General features: G+C 55.3%; 4 protein-coding genes across 6 annotated transcripts; 2 read left to right on the forward strand and 2 right to left on the reverse strand.

Annotated features, from left to right (window-relative positions):
- The first annotated feature begins 77 nt into the window (after positions 1-77).
- AKT2 (AKT serine/threonine kinase 2) lies at positions 78-12,707 on the forward strand. Its single transcript, XM_065655102.1, has 14 exons — positions 78-298; positions 1,649-1,759; positions 2,284-2,412; positions 3,339-3,450; positions 4,437-4,590; positions 4,737-4,868; positions 5,424-5,489; positions 6,402-6,470; positions 7,442-7,564; positions 7,681-7,809; positions 10,215-10,429; positions 10,515-10,602; positions 11,330-11,432; positions 11,884-12,707. The coding sequence occupies exons 2-14, from the start codon at positions 1,714-1,716 to the stop codon at positions 11,961-11,963; spliced, it is 1,446 nt and encodes a 481-aa protein (XP_065511174.1). The 5' UTR covers positions 78-298; positions 1,649-1,713; the 3' UTR covers positions 11,964-12,707.
- On the reverse strand, positions 12,688-18,513 carry QPCTL (glutaminyl-peptide cyclotransferase like). Of its 2 annotated transcripts, none has more exons than XM_065655104.1 (7): positions 18,277-18,513; positions 17,613-17,744; positions 17,189-17,503; positions 15,541-15,693; positions 14,701-14,800; positions 13,966-14,082; positions 12,688-13,373 (listed from the first exon to the last, which is right to left on the reverse strand). In XM_065655104.1, the coding sequence occupies exons 1-7, from the start codon at positions 18,487-18,489 to the stop codon at positions 13,228-13,230; spliced, it is 1,176 nt and encodes a 391-aa protein (XP_065511176.1). In that variant the 5' UTR covers positions 18,490-18,513; the 3' UTR covers positions 12,688-13,227. The 2 variants fall into 2 exon arrangements, with proteins under 2 accessions (XP_065511176.1, XP_065511177.1); XM_065655105.1 differs by having other exon boundaries at positions 13,218-13,373; positions 15,537-15,693.
- An 822-nt stretch (positions 18,514-19,335) lies between these two features.
- Positions 19,336-22,661, reverse strand: FBXO46 (F-box protein 46). 2 transcript variants are annotated; one of them, XM_065655140.1, is made up of 2 exons: positions 22,605-22,661; positions 19,336-21,107 (listed from the first exon to the last, which is right to left on the reverse strand). In XM_065655140.1, exon 2 carries the CDS (start codon positions 21,051-21,053, stop codon positions 19,353-19,355), a length of 1,701 nt encoding a protein of 566 aa, XP_065511212.1. In that variant the 5' UTR covers positions 21,054-21,107; positions 22,605-22,661; the 3' UTR covers positions 19,336-19,352. The 2 variants fall into 2 exon arrangements, with proteins under 2 accessions (XP_065511212.1, XP_065511214.1); XM_065655142.1 differs by lacking the exon at positions 22,605-22,661 and adding an exon at positions 22,555-22,594.
- LOC136001047 (proline-rich protein 2-like) lies at positions 21,922-22,770 on the forward strand. The gene has a single exon (XM_065655094.1). The coding sequence runs from the start codon at positions 21,922-21,924 to the stop codon at positions 22,768-22,770; it is 849 nt and encodes a 282-aa protein (XP_065511166.1).
- The last annotated feature ends 577 nt before the right edge of the window (positions 22,771-23,347 follow it).

Consider the following 23,347-nt stretch of genomic DNA (forward strand, 5'->3'; position numbering starts at 1 on the left):
GCCCCGCCCCCTTCGCCGCGGCCCCGCCCCCTCGCCGCGGCCCCGCCCCTTTCCCGCCAGCGCTCCGTCCCCTCCGCGCATGCGCAGCGCGGCCTCCGCCGAGCCGAGCGGGGTCCGTCCCTCTCCGTGTCCCCCCGCGGTTCGAAGTTCGAATCCCCCCCCAGCCCCGTCCCTCTCCCGCTTCCTGCGTGTGTGGAAGTTTCCGGGAGCGTTGGGTGCGGCGGAACGGGGGGCGGGAGCCCCCGGCGCTCCCGGGATGAGTGAGGGCAGCCGGCCGGGCCTGCGGCGTCCATGACAGGTGAGGAGCTGGGCCGTGTTATTGCTACAACCCCCCCCCCCCCCGCGCAATGGGCTCGTCCTGTGGGAAGCGCTTCCCTTCCCATGCAATAGGCCCAGGCGGGATCTCTCAGCGAAGATTTTATGAACGGTTTTGGAAGACACACGGAATAAGGGTCATTTCTTTCCAAAAGGGCTGTCGGGTGTTGGAACAGGCTGCCCAGGGTGGAGTCACCGTCCCTGGAGGGGTCTAAAAGGCGTTTAGACGAGGTTTAGGGACATGGTTTAGTGCTGGTTATGGTTGGAGTCTGATCCTGAGGGTGTCTTCCAGTAGTAGAATTTATAAATCATCATTAGTTCTAATAAATGGAATTTATCCAACCTACATTCTTGTTTCCAGTTACCCGCCAGAATAAGAAAGATTCAAAACCCGCCGTTAACATGATTTCTTGCTTTGTGTTCATCGGGGACCCCTCTGGGAACCCCAGTTGAACCCAGTCCACCCCCCCATCCCCCCCCCCCCCCCCCATGGCGCCGAATGGACTCGCCCGGCTCCTGAGGCGCCGCGAGGACCGAACCATTCGCGGAGGCGGGAGGGGGGGGGGGGAGGCCCCCCCCCCCCCCCCATTGCCCCGCGATGCGCCCGCCCGCTGCGCTGGGGGTGCTGCGGGGAACGTACCACCCGCCGCCGGCGGGGGGGGGGGGGGACACACACACTCCAGTGAGGGACTCAGAGTGTGGGGGGGAGTCTGTTATGGGGGGACTGGTTGGACTGGGGGGCGGGTTGTGAGTTTTGGCGTTGTCTGTCACCTGGAGGGGGGCCCTGCCATGAGAGAACAAGATTTTGCAGGGAGGATCTCTGCAATCTGAGGCATCTCTGCTGGGTAAGGGGGGGGCTGTGATGGGGCCGTCCCCCCAGTAGCACTGGGGGACCCCAAGCACCCCCTGAGTGACCCCAACTAATTGGCAAAACTAATTACAACTAATTAAAGCCTTATTCATTGCGCCCAGGATAATGAACACAGCGGAGACGCGAACGGATCCGAAACCGGATGAACCGACCAAAAATCCCTTCTCCAGCTCTTGCCTTGCAGCTGGAAAACCCCCAAATCCTTGTGCCCTGTCAGAATTTGACGGAATTTGGGATTATTTTCCCCAAAGGGCTGGGGGGTGGATAGCAAACCCAAGTTGGGGACAATCCCCTCGGGCACGTCCCCTCGTCCCGTCCCCAACGCGACGGGATTTTCGCCGTTAATCCCGTCAGGTGACTCCGATTAAATTTTCGAGCTGTTTATTTTGCATCTCCGGGCTTGGGGTTTTTTAAAATTTTTGGGAGGATTTTTCGGATTTTTTTCCTTATTTCTCTCCGCAGGTCGGTAGCTGATTCCTCCGCGTCCCGCGGCGAAAACGGGGCGTCCGGACCCCGCGACGCCCACCATGAACGAAGTGTCGGTTGTCAAGGAGGGTTGGCTGCACAAAAGAGGTGAGAGAGCCCGAAAAACCCATTACCGGGCAATTAAAACGCCCATTTTTAATTACCGGCGATTTTTAAACCGTTCCCAGGTGTCAATCTGGGGGGTTTTCCGCTTCCCTGAGCCTCAAAACAGGGCACGAGGCACCTCAGAACCACCCAAAAATCCCTTTTTTTCGGCTTTTTTTCGGCTCAGCTCGTCAGCTCTCCCGGCAATTTGTTAATTTCTCACCCTAATTAAAGCCGCTGAGGCCGATCCTGATGTCGTTTGCCCCCAAACCCCTTTTTATTTGGCGCCATAAGGCCTACGGGAAGGAAGTTTTGGTTTTAGCTCCATTGCAGGTGGATTTGGATTTTCATTTTCATTTTAACTTGAATTTTCCTTCCCTCACTACGGGGGCTCCATAATTAATTCCTCGTCATTTTTAAAGCCCTGAACTGGTCCTGCTATTCCCAAACCCTTAATTTTCCACCTCAGCAATGAAAAACCCCCAATTCCCCCCCAAAAAACACCCCGTTTCCCCCTTTTTTGGCAGGGGAATACATCAAAACCTGGCGGCCCCGCTATTTCCTCCTGAAGAGCGATGGCTCCTTCATCGGCTACAAAGAGCGACCGGAGACGTCCGACCACAATTTGCCGCCTCTCAATAATTTCTCGGTAGCAGGTACGTCCATTTTCAGCCCTCGAAGCCGTTCAGAATGAGGAAATTGGATCCCAAATACTTTTTTTCCTTTTTTTGGTGTATTTTTAAAATTTTTACTCTAAAAATATTATTTTAACAATTATTTTTAGAATGATTTTTAAATTATTTTTAAAATTATTTTTAGAATTATATTGAAAATTATTTTAAAAATTATTTTTAAATTAGTTTTAAGCGTATTTTTAAAATTATTTTAAAATCAGTTTTAAAAGTATTTTAAAATATTTTAAAATTATATTAAAAATTATTTTAAAATATTTTAAAATTATTTTCCAAAATTTAAAATTTTAACATTTAAATTAAATTTTTAATTTCCTTTAAAAAATTATATATTTAAAGTGTTTTGGTACTTTCTTACTTTATTTTTTAAGTTTTCCTTTTTTAATTAAAAAAGGTTTAATTTTTAAGTTTTTCAAATTAAATTAATTTCTTCTAATTTTCCTTTTAAAACTACTTTAAATTATTTAAAATTATTTAAATTTTTTTACTTTTTCCTTTTTATTTTTTCTTTTTTACACTAAATGAGTTTTTAACATTTAAAAAAATCTTCTTTATTAAATTAATGTTTTATTTTTCTTAGGGTTTTTTTGGACTTTTTTTTACTTTTTTCTTTAAAAAATTATTATTTCCTTTAAAAAATTATTATTTAAAAAATTAATTATTCCTATTAAAAATTATTAAATTATTTTTAAAATTTTACTTTAAAATTAATTAAAAGCTTTAAATTACTTGTTAAAATTCATTTTTAAATTAAATTATTTTTTAAAATTTTTTAAAAATTAAATTTAAAAAATTTAAATTTAGAAATTTAATTTTTACAAATGTACCTGTATTTTCTTTATTTGGGTGGCTTTTTCCCCCTGTTTTTCCCCTTCCTTCTGGGTTCCCAGAGTGCCAGCTGATGAAGACGGAGCGGCCGCGCCCCAACACCTTTGTCATCCGCTGCCTGCAGTGGACGACGGTCATCGAGCGGACGTTCCACGTGGATTCTCCCGACGAGCGGTAATTTTCCTGCCCAAATTTGGCCTTCAAACACCACATTTCATCCATCCCACCTCTAGTTGAGCCCCAAAACCTCCTGAAATCTCCCCAAATCTTGCAGCCGTGCTTATAAAATTCGGAATAGTGGCGCAGCCCCTGGCTCCATGCTGCAAATTCCCTTTTTAAAAAATGTTTAGCTCCTTCTAAAGAATCTTTTAATTATCTTTTAATTTTTTTAAATTCCCTTTAAAACAAATTAAATTCCTTTTAAAAATTTTTTAATTCCCCTTTTAAAATTTTTTAATTCCCTTTTAAATATTTTTTTAATTCCCTTTTTTCATTTTTTTTAATTCCCTTTAGATCAATCTTTTCCCTTTAAAAAATTATTTTAGTTCCCTTTTTAAAAAATTTTAATTCCCTTTTTTTAATGTTTTAATTCCCTTTTTAAAATTTGTAAGTTCCCTTTTAAAAATTTTTTAGTTCTCTTTTTAGACATTTTTTAATTCCCTTTTTAGACATTTTTAAATTACCTTTAAAAAAATATTTTCATTCCCTTAAAAAACTTTAATTCACTTTAAAAGAATTTTTAATTCCCTTTTTAAATTCCCTTTAAAATATATTTTAATTACCTTTTAAAAATTTTTTATTCCCTTTTACATTTTTTAAATTCCCTTTTACATTTTTTTAAATTTGCTTTTTAAAAATCTTTCAATTCCCTTTAAAATATTTTAATTCCTTTAAAAATGTTTTAATTCCCTTTTTTCAATTTTTTCAATTCCCTTTTTAAAAAATATTTTAATTCCTTTTAAAAATTTTTAATGCACTTTTTTTCATTTTTTAAAAATCCCTTTTGAAGAATCTTTTAATTCCCTTTTTAAAGAATAATGTAATTCCTTTAAAAAATTTTTAGTTCACTTTTTTCATTTTTTTAAAAATTCCTTTTAAAAAATTTTTCAATTCCCTTTTAAATTTTTTCCAATTCCCTTTTGAAAACGTGATTTCCCCAGCGAGGAATGGATCCGAGCCATCCAAACCGTCGCCAACAGCCTGAAGAACCGGGAATCAGAGGCGGATCCCATGGATTACAAATGCGGATCCCCCACCGACGGCACCGGCACCGAGGAAATGGACGTGGCTGTCGGCAAAACCCGCCCCAAGGCCGTGAGTCGCCAAATTCGGCACATTTTGGGTTAATTATCCCCAGGATAACGCAGAGAAAATACCCCAAAAACCCCTTTTTTCCTCCCAAAATCCTGCTTGCAAAATTCTCACAAAATCTTTTTTTTTTTTTTTTTTTAATCTTATAGACAATGAACGATTTTGATTATTTGAAACTCTTGGGAAAAGGCACTTTTGGCAAAGTGATTTTGGTGCGGGAAAAAGCCACCGGTCGTTATTACGCCATGAAAATTCTCCGGAAAGAAGTGATTATCGCAAAAGTACGTCCTGAAACCCTCACAGATTGAAATAATTGGGGTTGGGATCAAAAAAATTGGGGCTAGAATCAAAATAATTGGGGTTTGGATCAAATTATTTAGGTCGGGATGGAATAATTGGGGTCGGGATGGAATAATTTGGGTCAGGATCAAAATAATTGGGGTTGAGATCAAATAGTTTGGATTGGAATCGAATAATTTGGGTTTGGATCAAAATAATTGGGGTTGGGATCAAAATAATTGGGGTTGGGATCAAATAGTTTGGATTGGAATCGAATAATTTGGGTTTGGATCAAATCATTTGGGTTGGGATCAAAATAACTGGGGTTGGGATCAAATCATTTGGGTTGGGATCAAAATAATTGGGGTTGGGATCTAATAATTTACACAATGAGGCAGCTGAAAAAAGGTTACTTTTTTCCCAGAAATCTCTGACGTTTTCCAGAAAATTCTATTTTTTTCCCTGAAATTTCATATTTTTTCCCAGAAAACTCGGGTTTTTTTTCCAGAAACGCTGAGGGGCAGGATAAAATTTGAATTTTTTCCTCCTTTTTGCAGGACGAGGTGGCGCACACAGTGACCGAGAGCCGGGTGCTGCAGAACACCCGCCACCCCTTCCTGACCGTACGTCCCGCGGGGCAGCACCCATGGGTGCTTCTGCACCCCAAACCCGCCCCCATCCCCTCCCCCAAAAATAATTTACATGGGGATCAAATAATTTGGGTTAGAATCAAATAATGTAGGTTGGAATCAAATAATTTGGTTTGGAATCAAAATAATTTCAGTTGGAATCAAAATAATTTCGGTTGGAATCAAATAATTTGAGTTAGAATCAAATAATTGGGGTTGGGATCAAGATAATTTGTGTTGGGACCGAAATAATTTGAGTTGGGATCAAATAGGTTGGGATCAAATAATTTGCATTGACATCAAAATAATTTGGGTTTGGAATCAAATAATTTGTGTTAGAATCAAATTAATTTGGTTTGGAATCAAAATAATTTAGCTTGGGATCAAATAATTTGGGTTGGAATCAAATAATTGGGGTTGGGATCAAGATAATTTGTGTTGGGACTGAAATAATTTGTGTTGGAATCAAATAATTTGGTTTGGAATCAAAATAATTTGGTTTGGAATCAAAATAATTTGGGTTGGGATCAAAATAATTTGGGTTGGGATCAAATAATTTGGGTTGGGATTGAAATAGTTTGGGTTGAGATCAAAAAATTTGGGTTGAGATCAAAATAATTCGCATTGAGATCAAAATAATTCGGGTTTGGAATCAAGTCATTTGCGTTGTGGTCAAATATTTGGTTTGGAATCAAAATAATTTAGGTTGGAATCAAATAATTTGGGTCTGAATTGAATAATTTGGGTGGGGATCGAATAATTTGGATTGGGATCAAATAATATACAGAACGAGGCAGCTGAAAAAAATGCGATTTTTTTCCCAGAAATCTCTGATATTTTCCTGAAATCTGATGTTTTCTGGCCCAATTTTCCCCAAAATTCTCATTTTTTTCCCCTTTTTTTCAGGCACTAAAATATGCTTTTCAGACCAATGACCGGCTCTGCTTCGTCATGGAATATGCCAACGGCGGAGAGGTGGGAATTTCAAAATTTCCAAATTTCCACCTAAAATTGCTGGGGTTTAGCTCATTAATTACATTTTTTAGCTCGTTAATTTGGGGGGGTTTAAGCACTTTTTGTTCAGCTATTTTTTTTCTTCTTCCTCGTTGTGTTTGTGGGTTTTTGTTTTGATTTTTTGTGGGTTTCGTTTTGGTTTCCTGGGGGTTTTTTGTTTCACTTTTTTGGTGGTTTTTGTTTTGGTTTTGTGGTTTTCATTTTGTCCTTGTGGGTTTTTTATTTGTTTTTGCGGGTTTTTTATTTGTTTTTGCGGTATTTTGTTTTGTGGGTTCTTTGCTTTTCTGGTTTTGGGGTTTTTTTGGGGTTTTTTTTTGTTTTGGTTTTGTGCTTTTTGTTTTGGGTTTGGGTTTTGTTTTATTTATCTTTTGGTCGTTTTTATTTTTGTGTTTTGGTTTGGGTTTATTTTTGTGTTTTCTTTTGGTTTTGTGTTTTAATTTGATATTTCGTGGGGTTTTTTATTCTGTATTTCGTTCTATTCTTGTGGCTTTTTGCTCTATTTTTATGTTTTCTTTTGCTTTTATGTTTTGTTTTGTTATTGTTTTTCACGTGTTTTGTTTTATTTTTGTCTTTTTGCTCATGTTTTGCTTTTGTGTTTCGTTCTATTTTTATGTTTTTGCTTTTGTGTTTCGTTCTGGTTTTATGTTTTGTTTCGCTTTCGTGTTTCGTTCTATTTTCATTTTTTGTGTGTTTTGTTTGATTTTTGTGTTTTTGCTCTTGTGTTTTGTTTTGCTTTTGTGCTGGTTTATTTTGATTTTTTTTTTTGGTGCGTTTTGTTTTATTTTCATGCTTTTGCTTGTTGTGTTTTGTTCTATTTTTGCATTCCGTTCTATTTTTGCGCTTTGCTTTTGCGCTTTGCTTTGGCGTTTGGTTTATTTTTCCTTGTTTTCTTTCGCGTTTTGTTTTATTCCCATTTATTTTTCCCCCTCAAGCTGTTTTTCCACCTCTCAAGAGAACGCGTCTTCACCGAGGACCGAGCCCGATTTTACGGCGCCGAAATCGTCTCGGCTCTCGAGTATTTGCACTCGCGCGACGTCGTCTACAGGGACATCAAGGTGACAACTCGGTGGCATCGGCGTCACCGTCACCCCCGACGCAATTTCCACCTTCCCGCATCGGTGGTTTTTGGCATCGAGCCTTTTTTGTTGTTGTTGTCGTTGTCATTTCCCAGCTGGAAAACCTGATGCTGGACAAAGACGGTCACATCAAAATCACCGATTTCGGGCTCTGCAAGGAGGGGATCACGGACGGAGCCACCATGAAGACCTTCTGTGGCACCCCCGAGTACCTGGCACCGGAGGTGATGACAAATTTCCTTCAAATTTGTGCACCTGGGGCTGCCATTTTGAGCCCTGAGGTGATTCTGGCGCCATTTTGACCCTGAGGTGACTCTGGCGCCATTTTGACCCTGAGGTGATTCTGGCGCCATTTTGACCCTGAGGTGATTCTGGCGCCATTTTGACCCTGAGGTGACTCTGGCGCCACTTTGAGCTGATCTTAGAATCGTTTCAATTGAGAGAGACCCTCAGGATCGTTGAGTCCAACCGTAACCCAACTCCAGCACTAACCCACGTCCCTAAACCTCGTCTCAACGCCTTTTAAACCCCTCCAGCAATGGCGACTCCCCCGCTGCCCTGGGCAGCCTGTTCCAACACCCGACAGCCCTTTTTGTGAAGAAATCGCCCCAAATTTCCAACCTCAACCTCCCCTGGCGCAACTTGAGGCCATCTCGGTGCCCCCGGGGCCATTTTGGCCCTGAGGAGATTCTGGTGCCGTTTTGACCCTGAGGAGATTTTAGTGACATTTTGATCCTTGAGGTGATTTTGGTGCCACTTTGAGCCCTGAGGTGATTCTGGCGCCATTTTGACCCTGAGGTGATTTTAGTGACATTTTGACCCTGAGGTGATTCTGGTGCCATTTTGACCCTGAGGTGATTCTGGCGCCATTTTGACCCTGAGGTGATTCTGGCGCCATTTTGACCCTGAGGTGATCTTGGTGCTGCCATTTGACATTTTGAGCAACCTGGGCCAGTGTTTCACCACCCTCAGCGTATAACATTTCTTCCTCGTGTCTAAATCTCCCCTTTTTCAGTTTAAAACCACCCCTTGTGCTATCACAACAGGCCCTGCTGAAACATCTGTCTCCATCTTTTCTTAGAGGCCCTTTTTAAGTACGGGAAGGCCGCAATAAGGTCTCCGCAGAGCTTCTCTCCTCTTTCTTCTCTCTTCTCCCTCTCTCTTCTCCTTCTCCCTTCTTTCTCCTTCTTTCCTCTCCTGCTCTCCTCCTCTTCTCTCCTCCTCTCCTCCTCCTCTCCTCTCCTCTTTCTTTTTCCCTTCCTTCCTCCTCCTTCCTTCCTCCTCCTTCCTTCCTCCTCCTTCCTTCCTCCTCTTTCCTTCCTCCTCCTCTCTTCTCCTTTTCTTTCTCCTCTTCCTCTCCTCTTTTTTCCTCCTTCTCCTGCTTCTCTCTTCTCCTTTCTCCTCCTCATTTTCTTCTCCTCTTTTTCTCCTTTTTCTGCTGCTTTGGCTTCTTCAGCTGCTTCTGCTGCTGCTGCTTCTCCTTCTTCTCCTCTCCTCCTCTTTGTCTCCTTGGGCCCCTCAGTCCAAGGACAGGGAACTGTTGAGAGCCCAGCGCAGCCACTTTGAGCCCTGAGGTGATTCTGGCGCCATTTTGGGCCCTGAGGTGATTCTGGCGCCATTTTGAGCCCTGAGGTGATTCTGGTGCCATTTGGAGCCCTGAGGTGATTCTGGTGCCATTTGGAGCCCTGAGGTGATTCTGGCACCATTTTGGGCCCTGAGGTGATTCTGGCGCCATTTGGAGCCCTGAGGTGATTTTTGTGCCATTCTGAGGCAGTTTGGGGGTCTCTCCCTTGTTCTCCTCCCCTCTCCTCTGCCCTGGTGAGGCCGCATCTGGAATATTGTGTCCAGTTCTGGCCCCTCAGTGCAAGGACAGGGAACTGTTGGGAGCCCAGCGCAGCCACGAAGATGCTGGAGGGAGTGGAGCAGCTCCCGTGTGGGGAACGGCTGAGGAGCTGGGGCTCTGAGCTGGAGGAGAGGAGACTGAGGGCTGACTCATAGTGGGGATCAATATGGCAAGGGGCAGTGCCAGGAGGATGGAGCCAGGCTCTTCTGGGTGACAACCAGTGACAGGCCAAGGGGCAGTGGGTGCAAACTGGAACACAGGAGGTTCCGCTTGAACAGGAGAAGAAACTTGTTCGCGGTGAGGGTGCCAGAGCCTGGCCCAGGCTGCCCAGGGGGGCTGTGGAGTCTCCTTCTCTGCAGACATTCCAGCCCGCCTGGTTCTGTGTAAGCTCACCTGGCTGTTCCTGCTCCGGAACAGATGAGCTTTCGAGGTCCCTCCCGACCCCTGACATTCTGTGATTCTTCTCCTTCTTTTCTTTGCCTTCTCCTCCTTCTCCCTTCTCCTTCCTTTCTCATCTTCCTCACCTCTCATCATTCTCCTCTTTTTCTCCTTCTTCCCTCCTCCTTTTCACCTTCTCCTTTTTCTCCTTTTCCTCCTTTTCTTTCTCCTCCTCTTTTTCTTCTCTTCTTCTCCTGTTTCTTTTTTCTCCTCCTCTCTTCCTGTTTTTCTTCTGCTGCTTCTGCTTCTCCTCTCCTTCTCTGCTCCTGTCTCCTCCTCCTTCCCTCTCCCCGCTCTCCTTTCTCCTCGCCTCTCCCCCAACCTCTCGGGCCGTGTCCCATCCCTCAGGTCCTGGAGGACAACGACTACGGCCGCGCCGTGGACTGGTGGGGCCTGGGGGTGGTGATGTACGAGATGATGTGCGGCCGCCTGCCCTTCTACAACCAGGACCACGAGCGGCTGTTTGAGCTCATCCTCATGGAGGAGATCCGCTTCCCCCGCACGCTCAGCCCCGACGCCAAGGCGCTGCTGGCCGGCCTGCTCAAGAAGGACCCCAAGCAGCGGTGAGGGGACATCGGGGACGCGCTGGGGACAGCTCGGGGGTGACGGGATGGCTCGGGGGTGACGGGGCTGCGCGTGTCCCCACAGGCTCGGCGGGGGGCCCCGCGACGCCAAGGAGGTGATGGAGCATCGGTTCTTCGCCGGCGTCAACTGGCAGGACGTGGTGCAGAGGAAGGTGGGGAGGGGAAGGGGGAGAAGGGGAAAGGGAAGAGGAAATGGGAAGGGAAAAGGGAAGGAGAAGGAAATGGAGAAGGGAAAAGGGAAGGAGAAGGAAATGGGGAAGGAAGTGGGAAGGAGAAGGGAAAGGGGAAGGAGAAGGGAAAGGGGAAGGAAGTGGGAAGGGAAAGGGGAAGGAAGTGGGAAGGAGAAGGAAAAGGGAAGGGAAAGGGGAAGGAAGTGGGAAGAAGGAAAAGGAAAAATGGGAGAGAAATGGAAAAAGGAAGGGAAAGGGGAAAAGAGAAGGGAAAGGAAAAGGGTGGAAAGAAAAGGGAAAGGGGAAAGGGAGGAGGAAAGAGAAGGGGAAGGAAAAGGGAAATGGGAAGGAGAAGGGAAACGGGAAAGGAAAAGAGAAGGGAAGGGGAAAGGTAAAATGGGAGGGAAATGGAAAAAGGGGAAAAGGGAAGGGGAAAGGAAAAGGGAAAATGGCGGAAAGGGGAGAGGAAAGAGAAGGGACAGGGGAAGGGGAAAGAAAAGGGAAGGAGAAGGAAAGGGAAATGGGAAAGGAAAAGGGAAAGGAAAAATGGGAGGGAAGTGGAAAAAGGAAAAAAGGAAGGGGAAGGAAAAGGAAAAGGGAAAAGAAGAAGGAAGAGGGGAAAGGGAAAGGAAAGGGAAGAGGAAAGGGGAGCTGGGGCCGTGGGGCGCTGTCCCACAGCCGCCCTGTCCCCGTCCCTGTGTCCCCCCAGCTGGTGCCGCCGTTCAAGCCCCAGGTGACCTCGGAGATTGACACCCGGTACTTCGACGATGAGTTCACGGCCCAGTCCATCACCATCACCCCCCCGGACCGCTGTGAGTGTCCCCTGTCCCCTTGTCACCTGTTCCCCTGCCTCCCTGTCACCTGTGGAGCCGGTGCCATCGCTGTCACACCTCGGGGGTCCCTCTGGGTGGCTTTGGTGACATCGCTGCTGTCACAGGAGGGGGACAAAACACACCGGGGGAGCCTCTTCCTGTCCCTTGGCCCCTGTCCCCTTGTCCCCCCATTCCTTGTCCCTGTCACCTTGTCTCTTGTCCCTTGTTCCCCATCCTTGTCCCCATCTCTGTCCTCGTGTCCCCTTGTCCCTGTGCCCGTGTCCCCATCCCTGTCCCCATCCTTGTCTCTGTGTCCCCATCTCTGTCCTGTATCCCCTCGTCCCCTGTCCCCTTGTCCCCATCCCTGTCCCCTTGTCCCCATCTCTGTCCTTTGTCCCCTTGTCTCCATCTCTGTCCCCGTGTCCCCATTTTTGTCCCTTTGTCCCCTCAGATGACAACATGGGCTCCCTGGAGAGTGACCAGCGGACGCATTTCCCCCAGTTCTCATACTCAGCCAGTATCCGGGAGTAACTGGTGGCACTGGGAACAGGACCAGCAAGGTTTGGAGTTCCCGCCCCCTCAAACCCAAGTGCTCTTTCCCCCCTGGACTCGCTCGGATTTTTAATTAATTATTATTAATTATTTCTATTTTTTTCTTATTTTTAAACTCTTCGGCTTTTTTAACCCCAAAACTGGGGCTTTTCCCCTCCCCATAAGCTCCGCCTCCCTCCCAGTCAATCCCAGTTCTCCCAGTTTGGGGAGAAATTTTGGACAAAAATTAGGGGGAAAAAATGAAAATAAAGCTCCGAGGGACTGAGAGGGGGGGACAAGGGGACAAAGTTGGGGACAACAGGGCAGGGACCCGCCTTGGGGACATCGTGGGGGGGACATTGTCCCCACTGTCACCTATGGTGACTGAAAACTGAGCGTTTCCCCCCAAATCCGTGTCAAAAAACGGGCAAAAAACCCAAAATGTGGGGGTTTCGGTGCCTTAAAACTGCGGTGACACTTGGGTGTCATTGTCACCGAGGGTCGGTGACAAGCTGGACTTGCTGCCACCTCGTCATCGTTCGGGGGTCGCAATTTGGTGCCACCCAAGCAAAAAAATCCACTTTTTTCTCCCTTCTTTGCCCAAATTTGGTGGAATTAACAGAAAAATGAGCCCAGAGCGGGGCAGGGGACACCCCCTGGTGACAATGGGGACAGTGGCCCGGTGGCCGTCACCTGCCCACGGATTTGTACGGTACGAGCAATAAAACGGGGGATTTTTTTGTTCTTTTTTTGCCTTTTTTGGGAGAAATTGAGACCTTGGTGTCCCCAAGTGTCCTTGGTGTCCCTAATGTCCCCAGTAGTGTCCCCAAGAGCCCCAACAGTGTCTTTAGTGTCCCTAAGTGTCCCCAGCAGTTGGCCTTGGTGTCCCTAAGTGTCCCATATAGTGTCCCCAAGGTCCCAGGTATTGTCCCCAATAGTGTTGTTGGTGTCCCTAATATTGCTCCTTGGTGTCTCTAATGTCCCAAATCTTGCTCCTTCGTATCCCCAACAGTATCCTTGGTGTCCCCAAGCATCCCTAATATTGCTTCTTGGTGTCCCTAATGTCCCCAATAGTGTCCTTGGTGTCCCTAATATTGCTCCTTGGTGTCCCCGATGTCCCAAATCTTGCTCCTTGGTGTCCCCAACAGTCTCCCTGGTGTCCCCAGTTCCCCCCCGTCCCCCCGGCAGGTGACAGTACAGGACACCCCATGGCTCCCCAGCCCTTTTACTGGTTCTGTCCCCAGGGGGAGGTGACGCGGTGGCCTCAGAGCCGCAGGAACTCGGCCACGAAGGCCAGCAGGATGCGCGCCAGGTCCTGCACGGTGGGCGGGTGCAGGTTGTCCTCAGTGTCAGCCGGCGTGTGCCACACGCGCGGGAACGGCAGCGGGATCACGTGCAGCACGGGGACACCTGTGGGGACACGGGATTGGGGACAGCACACGCGTACCCGGACACGCAGCCTGGGGACATTGGAGACAATCCCCAGGTCCCTAGACATGCAGATTGGGGACATTGGGGACGATCTCCAGGACCTCAAACGCAGCTTGGGGACATTGGGGACAATCTTCAGGATCCCAAACGTGCAGCTTGGGGACACTGGGGACAATCTGAGGATCCCAAACATGCAGCTTGGGGATATTGGGGACAACCCACAGGAATTGAAACGCAGCTTGGGGACATTGGGGACAATCTTCAGGATCCCAAACGTGCAGCTTGGGGACACTGGGACAATCTGAGGATCCCAAACATGCAGCTTGGGGACATTGGGGACAATTGACAGGACCCCAAACATGCAGTTTGGGGACAACCCAGATGCGCAGCTTGGGGACATTGGGGACAATCCCCAGGTCCCCAGACATGCAGATTGGGGACATTGGGGACAACCCTCAGGATCCCAAACATGCATCTTGGGGACAATCTCAGTACCCCAAACACGCGGCTTGGGGACATTGGGGACAATTGACAGGACCCCCCCGCAGCCCTGGGGACACGGGGCTGTCACCTCTGCGCAGGAAGGGGACGTGATCGTCCTCGACGTCCCCCGGCGGCGGCTCCGAGCGGAACAGGGGCCGGGCCGGGGCGGGCAGGGCCAGCAGCCCCAGCTGGCGCAGCCGCCGCTCTGGGGACATCAGGGACATTGGGGACACAGCCACAGGTGACACCCCCGTGTCCCCATCCCAGCCCCGTTTCCCCACGGTGTCTCCCATCTGTGTACCCTTGTCCCCATCTTGTCCCCCTGTCCCCACCCCGTCCCATCCCTGTGTCCCCCTGTCCCATTCCTGTGTCGCCACCCTGTCCCCTTGTCCCCATCCCCGTCTCACCTTGTCACCCATCCATGTCTCCCCCTGTGTCCCCTTGTCCCCACCCTGTCCCCTTGTCCCATCCCTGTGTCCCCCTGTCCCCCTGTCCCATCCCTGTGTCCCCTTGCCCCCACCCTGTCCCCTTGTCCCCATCCCAACCCTGTGTCCATCCCTTTCCCATCCTCATCTCACCTTGTCACCCATCCATGTCCCCTCCATGTCCCCTTGTCCCCAGCTGTGTGTCCCTTTGTCCCCGTCCTGTCCCCCTTTCCATTCTCCTGTCCCTTGTCTCCCATCTTGTCCCTCTGTCCCGTCCCTGTGTCCCCTTGTCCCCACCCTGTCCCCATCCCACCCCATGCCCCCGTTTTCACCCATCCATGTCCCCACCCTGTGTCCCTTTGTCCCCCCCCGTTCCCCCCCCCGTGTCCCCATGTCACCGATGGCCACCAGGCGCAGGAACCAGTGGTGGCTCTGGGGGAAGTGGCTGTGGATGGCGGGACTGGGGGCGCCCAGCAGGTCCAGTAACACCAGTAAGCTCTGGGGAGGACACCAGTGTGAGCGTGGGGACACCAAGACAGCTGTGGGGACATCAGTGTGGGCTTGGGGACACCAGTATGGCCGTGATGGCACCAGTGTGGCCGTGATGGCACCAGTATGGTCTTGGGGACAACAGGATGGTTAAGGGGACACCAGTGTGGTCATGGGGACACCAACATGGCCTTGGGGACACCAGTACAGCCTTGGGGACAACAGTGTGGCCTTGGGGACACCAGGATGGCCATGGGGACACTGGTGTGGTCATGGGGACACCAGGATGGCCTTGGGGACACCGGTACGGCCATGGGGACACCGGTACGGCCATGGGGACACTGGTGTGGTCATGGGGACACCAGGATGGCCTTGGGGACACCGGTACGGCCATGGGGACAGCAGTACGGCCATGGGGACACTGGTGTGGTCATGGGGACAGCAGGATGGCCTTGGGGACACCGGTATGGTCATGGGGACACCGGTACGGCCATGGGGACACTGGTGTGGTCATGGGGACACCAGGATGGCCTTGGGGACACCGGTACGGCCATGGGGACAGCAGTACGGCCATGGGGACACTGGTGTGGTCTTGGGGACACCCGTACGGCCATGGGGACACCAGTACGGCCATGGGGACACCAACATGGCCTTGGGGACACCCCGGTGCCACCACCCTCAGGTGCCACCACCCTCAGGTGCCACCACCCCCGGGTGCCACCAGCCCGCTCCGCTGCCGAGTCACCCACGATGGCGCTGAGCTGGGTCCCGCGGGCGCCGTGCGGGGTCTGCGCCATCCGCGCCGCCAGGTGCCGCGCGCCGTACAGCGAGTCGGTGCTGCTCCAGGCGCCAAACGCCTCCTCCCCGTCCAGGAACAGCAGCTGCAGCGTCAGCTCCGAACCCTGCGGGACGCGGACACCTGAGCCAGGGGGACAGGGAAAAATCTGGGGGGGACAGGAAATCTGGGGGGGACAGGAAGTCTGGGGGGGGCAACAGATCCGGAGGGACAGGATATCTGGGGGTGACACCAGCTCTGGGGGGACAGGAAAGGGGGTGACACCAGGGAGGACAATAGATCTGGGGGGGACGACAGTAAATCTGGGGGGACAGGAAATGTGGGGGGGACGACAGTAAATCTGGGGGGACAGGAAATGTGGGGGGGACAACAGATCCAGGGGGACAGGAAATCTGGAGGGGGACAACAGATCCAGGGGGACGGGAAATCTGGGGGGGACAACAGATCCAGGGGGACGGGAAATCTGGGGGGGACAAGAGATCCAGGGGGACGGGAAATCTGGGGGGGACAAGAGATCCAGCGGGACAGGAAATCTGGGGGGGGACAACAGATCCAGGGGGACAGGAAAGGGGGGGACACCAGGGAGGACAATAGATCTGGGGGGGACGACAGTAAATCTGGGGGGACAGGAAATCAGGGGGGGACAAGAGATCCAGCGGGACAGGAAATCTGGGGGGGGGACAACAGATCCAGGGGGACAGGAAATCTGGGGGGGACAAGAGATCCAGCGGGACAGGAAATCTGGGGGGGGGGGACGACAACAGATCCAGGGGGACAGGAAATCTGGAGGGGACAACAGATCCAGGGGGACAGGAAGCCTGGGGGGGACAACAGATCCAAGGGGACAGGAAAGGGGGGGACACCAGGGAGGACAATAGATCTGGGGGGGACGACAGGAAATCTGGGGGGACAGGAAATCTGGGGGGGACCGGAAATCTGGGGGGGACAACAGATGCAGGGGGACAGGAAATTTAGGGGAGACACCAGAGCTGGGGGGACAGGAAATCTGGGGGACAGGATACCTGGGGGGGACAACAGATCTGGGGGGACAGTAAACTTAGGGGGGACACCAGAGCTGGGGGACAGGAGGGAGGGGGGACAGGAAGGGGGGTGACACCGGGGGGGATAATAGATCTGGGGGGGACGACGGTAAATCTGGGGGGGCAGTAAATCTGGGGGGGACACCAGATCTGGGGGAACAAGAAATCTGGGGGGGCAGTAAATCTGGGGGGAACGGGAAAGGGGGTGACACCAGGGGGGACAACAGATCCAGGTGGGGACAGTAAACCTGGGGGTGACAACAAAGCCGGGAGGGACCCACCAAAAAAACTGGGGGTGTGACAACAAATCTGGGGATGACAGCAAAAATCTGCGGGTGACACCAAAAAACTAGGGGGTGACATCAAAATCTGTGGGGGGACACAAGATATGGGGGGGGGGGGCACGGGGGCCCTGGGGGTAGGAGACCCGGGTGACACAGCGGGGGACAGGAGGGACCGGGGTGTCCCTGAGGAGGAGGGGTCTGAGAGGACCCAGGTGTCCGGGAGGAGACCCAGGCGTCCGGGGAGGGGACCCAGGCGTCCGGGGGGGGTGTCACCCACCTTGTCCTTGCTGCGCCGCAGGGGCGGGTCGAGCGCGGCCGCCAGCTCCAGCAGGAGGGCGCAGGGGACGGCGGAGTCGGTGGCGCCCACGAATTCGCCGCGTGTCCCCCCGGCCGCTGCCACTGCCGCTGCCGGCGCCGGCGCCAGCACTTTGGTGTCGTAGTGACACGCCAGGACCAGGCGGCGCGGGGCGGCGGGCGCCAGCGTGGCCACCACGTTGGTGAACGTCACCGGTCCCCGAGGTGTCGCCGCGGTGAAGGCGTCGAGTTCAAGGTGCCACGAGGCGCCCAGGGCACCCAGACACCCCAATATGTGCTGGGGGGGGGAGCACGTTGTTGACAATGACACCCAAAGGGTGGGTGCGGTGACACCCAAGGGTGGGGGTGACAAGGCGGGGGGCGGGGGGGGGGGGGGTCTCACTCACCTGGCGGGCGGCGTGGCTGCCGGGGCCCCCAGGCACCCGCTCGTGCAGTAGGGGGCGCAAGAAGGTGCCCCAAAAACGGGGGGGGTCCAGGCGGCCCAGGAGCTGCCGGAGGGCGGAATCGGAGGGGAGGGACTGGGGGGGGGGGGGGGGGGGGGTGTCAGTGTTTGGGGGGCGTTGGGGGGTCCCATGATGGGGTTGGGGGTCCCTGGGGGGGTCAGGAGGGTCTCTGGGGGGGTCTTTGGGGTTCCCTGAGAGGGGGGGTCTGGGGGGGTCCGTGATGGGGTTTAGGAGCCTCTGGGGGGGTCTGGGGGTCCGTGATGGGGTTTGGGGGCCTCTGGGGGGGTCTGGGGGTCCGTGATGGGGTTTGGGATCCCTGGGGGGGTCTGGGGGCCCGTGATGGGGTTTGGGATCCCTTGGGGGGTCTGGGGGTTCGTGATGGGGTTTGGGGGCCTCTGGGGGCCCATGATGGGGTTTGGGATCCCTGGGGGGGTTTGGGGGCCTCTGGGGGGGGTCTTGGTCCCTAATAGGGTCTGGGGGTCACTGGGGGGGGTCTTGGTGGTTCCTGGGGCGATCTTGGTGGGTGGGACGCAGAGTTTTGGGGGCGCCCTGAGAGGGCCTGGGAGCCCCCCCATGGTGTCCCCCCCCCCGCTCCCTCCCCGCTCACCGGTTCACTGCTCCGTTCCTCCCCGGGCCACACGACGTACAGGACGGTGACGGCGGCCGCCAGCGCCAGGACCGGCGGCAGCAAGCGGGGGCAGCGGCGGCGGCACCGCGGCCACAACGCGCCGGTTCCCGGGAGCGGCACCGACACCGGGCCGGACCCGGGACCCGAACCCGCGACCCGCGGGCGGCGGGAACCACCGGAGCCCTTCCGCATGGCGCGGGGGGCGGGGCCTCCGCGGGAAGGGGCGGGGCCTGCGCGGGTGACGACAACGCCGCTGATTGGGCGAGGGGCCCCCCCGGGGGGCGTGGCCACCAGGACGTTGCTTCAATGGCTGGGGCGGGGCCAGCGCGGGCGCGGGAACGGGAGACCAGGACGCCGCTGATTGGGCGAGGGGCCGCCAGGGGGCGTGGTCTCCCGGGCGCGACCTTCGCGAGGGGGCGGACGCGCCGCTGATTGGGCGAGCGGCGGGCGGGCTTGCGCGCCAGGCCACGCCCCCCGCCGCCGCTCGGAGAGGCGCGCGAACGCGCGTGCCCGAAGGACAAACCGCGGGAACGCGCGTGCCCGAAGGACAAACCGCGGGAACGGCGACACGGGGCGGGGACACACGACACAGTGACACGGGATGTGCCTCCCCCACCCCCAGGGGACGTCACTCTAAATGGTGACGTCACCACGGATGTCACCTGGGGGCGGGGGTTGTCACTCCAGGTTGTCACCCTGGACGGGGAGGTCACCCTGGATGGGGGTGTCATCCCCCCATGGGGTCGTCAGCACGGACCGGACGTCACCCCAGAGGTCACCACCCCCCTTGGGAACACCCCCCAATGCAGACGTCACCCCCCTTGGGGACACCCCAGTGAAGATGTCACCCCCCCTGGGGACAATGCAGATGTCCCCTCCTTGGGGACACCCCCCAGGTGCCCTTGGGGGACACCCCCCAGGTGACACCACCCCCCCTTTTCCCCTTCAAACTCCACAATCCACCATTTTTCCGCTTTTTTTTCCTCTTCTTTTCCCCCCGAACCGCCGCGCCCAGCCCCCCCCGCGCCGTCCCCAACGTGTCCCCAGCGTCCCCTTCACCTCCCGTCCTCCCTGCGCCCGGCCGGGTGCACCCAGTTGTTGTCGTGCAGCCCCACGCGGCACCCGGGCGCCTCCTTGTCCCCGCGCCGGCAGCACATCCAGTAGGAGCGGCCGTAGGGCAGGTCGTGGTGATAGGGCTTGGGGTGCCAGCGGCACAGCGACACGTCCCCCTTCTCGTACCGCTTCTTGCACTGCTTGCACGGGTCGTCGCGGTAAAGCGGGTCCCGGTTCCACCGCGAATCCGTGGCCTGGACACCGAAAGTCTCGATGATGGATTTGAAGTAGTGGCAGGAACATTTGAGCGCGGCCAAGGCCTGGGTGGGCAGGTAGCTGAAGATCTTCACCATGACGTGCTCGGGGAGGAGCAGCATGTACTGACGCGGCTCCAGCAGCCGCTGGATTTTGAAGCGGATCTCCAGGAAATCGTGCGAGACGTGGCGGTACAGGCGGCACAGCGAGGGGTCGGGGGCGCCCGGGGGCTCCTCGGCGGCCTCGGCCGGCGGCTCCTCGGGGACGTTGAGCAGGAAAAGCTGCCCCGGGGGGGGTTCGTCTTGGTTGGGCAGCCGAACCGTCTCCTCCGTCACCTTCTTGGCGCTGTCCTTGCCGAAGAACACGCACTGATCCACCACCCCGGTCACCACCACGTCCACGTGGAAGCCGGCGGCGCAATCGCGCGGCGGCGACGTCGACGGCCCCTCGTTGGGCGCCTCGCTCGCTTCGGCTTTCCCGGCGCTCCCCGGCCCCGCGTCCGGGGCGTCGCCGTCCCCCTTGGCGCCGGCCAACAGCAGCTCCACGTTGTTGGGCAGCGCGTCGCGGGACGGGCTGATCAGCCGGTAAAGGTCGCATGTGATCTTGTCCTTGACGCGGCCGCCGGTGCCGCCGTTTCCCGTCCCGCAGCTCATAAAGACGCAATTGGGCCGCCCGGCAGCGCCCGGTTCGGCGGCGCCGGCCCCGCCGGAGATGCGGAAGGCGATCCGCACCTCGCCGGGCGCCGCCGCCGCCGCGGCGGCGCCGCGTTCGCCGACCGGGCGGCACAAACCATTGGGCTGCGCGGCCGCGTCGGCGCCGCCCCGGTGCCGCGACTCGAAGTGGGCGACGGCCTCAGCCACGCGGCTGCAGTCGGCGCCGCTCGACGTTTTGGCGTCGCCGGTTTCCACCACGACGCCGCAGGGCCGGGGGAAGCTCTGCAGGGCCAGTGCCGTCCGCTGCTCCACCAGCGCCACCATCTCGGCCACCGACAGCAAGTCGGGGACGTCCCCGCTGTCACCGGCCCGCGCCGGGGCCGCTTTGCCTTTGGCGGGGTCGTGGCAGCGCCGGCGCCGTTTGGCTTTGGAGCTGTCGCTCCCCCAGTTGCCCTTGACCTTCATGGTGCCAGCGCGGCCGCCGGCGCCGCCGCCGCATTGATGCGCCACGAAAAAAGCCACTTTCTCCTTGGTGTTGCCGGGTTTGATGACGTACCAGGTGTCCAGCAGCACCCGCCCCTCGTCTGGCGGCACCGGGGGGACGTCGGGGCCATCGGGGCCACCGGCGGGGGGCGGGGGGGTGTTTTCGGTGGGGCCGCCGGTGGCTTCTTGCGGGGGGCGGCAGGCGAAGGGTTTTTTGGCGGCGCCGGGGGGGGGACATGGTTTGTTTTGGGTGTAGGTGCCGAAGGGCCGGGGACACCAGAGCTGGAGGTGGGGGACGGCGTTGGGCTCCATCAGGGCCGCATGGCAGCACCGGGGACGCCGGGGACGCCGGGGATGGGTCCGGGCCTGGAGGAGAGAGAAGAACGTTAGTGGGGCTGGTGGGGACAGTTTGGGGACAATATGGGGACACTATGGGGTTGGTAGGGACAGCGTGGGGCTGGTGGGGACAAAATAGGGATCGTTTGGGGCTGGTGGGGACAATATGGGGACGGTATGGGGCTGGTGGGGACAGTACGGGGACAGTATGGGGCTGGGGGGGACAATATGGGGACAGTACGGGGACAGTGTGGGGCTGGGGGGTACAATATGGGGACAGTACGGGGACAGTTTGGGGACAATATGTGGACAGTATGGGGCTGATGGGGACAATATGGGGACAGTACAGGGACAGTTTGGGGACAATATGGGGTTGATGGGGACAGTTTGGGGACAATTTAGGGTTGATGGGGACAATACGGGGACAGTACAGGGACAGTTTGGGGACAATATGGGGTTGATGGGGACAGTTTGGGGACAGTATAGGGTTGATGGGGACAATATGGGGACAGTTTGGGGACAATTTAGGGTTGATGGGGACAATACGGGGACAGTACAGGGACAGTTTGGGGACAGTATGGGGCTGGTGGGGACAATATGGGGCTGGTAGGGTCAGTACAGGAACAACATGGGGACAGTGCGGGGACAATTTGGGGCTGGTGGGGACAATATGGGGACAGTTTGGGGCTATTGGGGACAATACGGGGACAGTACGGGGCTGGTGGGGACAATATGGGGCTATAGGAGACAGTATGGGGACAGTTCAGGAGCAGTGTGGGGATATCGGGGACAGTAGGGGGCAATATAGGAACAGTATGGGGCTATAGGTGACATTATGGGGACAATGCGGAGCCGCACGCCCCGCCCCTCGCCCTGGAGGCCCCGCCCACAACCCCCGAAGCCCCGCCCCCTCACCGGCGGGGAAACGCCCCCCCCGCCCTTAAAGCGGCACCGCCGCCCGCAAGGGTGGGGCCCGCCGGCCCCGCCTCTTTTAACGCCCGGCGGGCGGCAGCCGTTCGCTGACAGGCTCCAGCGCGCCAGGCGGCGGCCAATCAGGGAGCCGCGTTCGGGCCATGCCCATATATGGACGGCGGACAGCGCGGGGCGTGGCCAGCGGGGGGCGTGGCCAGCGGGGGGGCGTGGCCAGCGGGACGGTCCCACCGGGGCGCGGCGGGGGGGGTGTCCCGGTTTGCGGGGGGGACGCGGAGCCGCTGCCCCTGGTGCGGCGCGGCGAGGCCCGTCCCTGCCAGCCGCCGTCACACGAGGCGTGGAGGACACACACGCCCGCCCCGCCGCCCCCCCCCCCCGCGCCGTGCGTGACGAGTGGGAGACGCCGCTTCCCCCCCCCCCCCCCAATTCCCCAGGACCCGCGGCCCAACCGGCCCCGCGGCCGCTACCGAGCGCCGGCCCGGGCGGCTCCGCCACCGCCACCGCGGCGCCCCGGCGCGATCCATCCCCCCCCCGCCACGCTCCGCACCCCGCGCCGCCCCGGGCCCCGCCCGGAGCCGCCGCCCCTCCCCCGCTCACCGGGCAGGTGCCGGGCGCGGCCGCTCCGCCTCTCCGCGCCGCTTCCGGGGTGCCCCCCCGCGCAGGCGCGCAGGCCGCGCCGCGCTCCGCGCATGCGCCGCGCGGGGGGACGCTGGGAGTTGTAGTCCGCTGGCTGACGGCCCCGCGCGTGTGCCGCGGGGCGTGATGGGAGTTGTAGTCCTGGTTCCCCGCCCCGCGCATGCGCAGAGGCGCTTCTGGCCGCCCCCCGCCCCAAGAAGTGACACCCACGGGTGACGCTCGTGGGTGTCACACGTGTTGCTTTAGGGGGACACCTCTGGGACAGCCCCCCCAGCACCATAAGGTGACAGGGACCCCCCCCAAAGGATTTTAGGACCCTTGGGACCCCCCCAGCACCCATGGGTGACAGGAAACCCCCCACCTCGAGACCCCAAAGGTGATAGAGACCCCCCCCCAAAGGCTTTTAGGGCCCTTGGGGTCCCCCCCAGCACCCATGGGTGACAGGGACCCCCCCTAAAGGATTTTAGGACCCTTGGAGTCCCCCCCCCAAGCACCCAAAGGTCACAGGGACCCCCCCAAGACCCCAAAGGTGACAGGGACCGCCCCCCCCCCCCCCCAGCACCCAAAGGCTTTTAGGACCCTTGGGACCCCCCCAGCACCCATGGGTGACAGGGACCCCCCCTAAAGGATTTTAGGACCCTTGGGACCCCCCCAGCACCCATGGGTGACAGGGACCCCCCCCAAAGGATTTTAGGACCCTTGGG

Source organism: Caloenas nicobarica, chromosome 37, assembly GCF_036013445.1.
Source record: "Caloenas nicobarica isolate bCalNic1 chromosome 37, bCalNic1.hap1, whole genome shotgun sequence".
NCBI lineage: Eukaryota > Metazoa > Chordata > Aves > Columbiformes > Columbidae > Caloenas > Caloenas nicobarica.

What these genes read in the sequence shown, in the direction of transcription:
- AKT2 (XM_065655102.1), top strand. Translation starts at nt 1,714, where the DNA reads ATGAACGAAGTGTCGGTTGTCAAGGAGGGTTGGCTGCACAAAAGAG. An exon ending in GCAAAACCCGCCCCAAGGCC is followed by an intron (nt 4,591 to 4,736) that starts GTGAGTCGCCAA and finishes TTAATCTTATAG; the next exon opens with ACAATGAACGATTTTGATTA. An exon ending in CCGAGTACCTGGCACCGGAG is followed by an intron (nt 7,810 to 10,214) that starts GTGATGACAAAT and finishes CCCATCCCTCAG; the next exon opens with GTCCTGGAGGACAACGACTA.
- QPCTL (XM_065655104.1), bottom strand. Translation starts at nt 18,489, where the DNA reads ATGCGGAAGGGCTCCGGTGGTTCCCGCCGCCCGCGGGTCGCGGGTTCG. An exon ending in AGGAACGGAGCAGTGAACCG is followed by an intron (nt 17,745 to 18,276) that starts GTGAGCGGGGAG and finishes CCCCCCCCCCAG; the next exon opens with TCCCTCCCCTCCGATTCCGC. An exon ending in GCAGCCACGCCGCCCGCCAG is followed by an intron (nt 17,504 to 17,612) that starts GTGAGTGAGACC and finishes TCCCCCCCCCAG; the next exon opens with CACATATTGGGGTGTCTGGG.
- FBXO46 (XM_065655140.1), bottom strand. Translation starts at nt 21,053, where the DNA reads ATGGAGCCCAACGCCGTCCCCCACCTCCAGCTCTGGTGTCCCCGGCCC.
- LOC136001047 (XM_065655094.1), top strand. Translation starts at nt 21,922, where the DNA reads ATGCGGAGCCGCACGCCCCGCCCCTCGCCCTGGAGGCCCCGCCCACAA.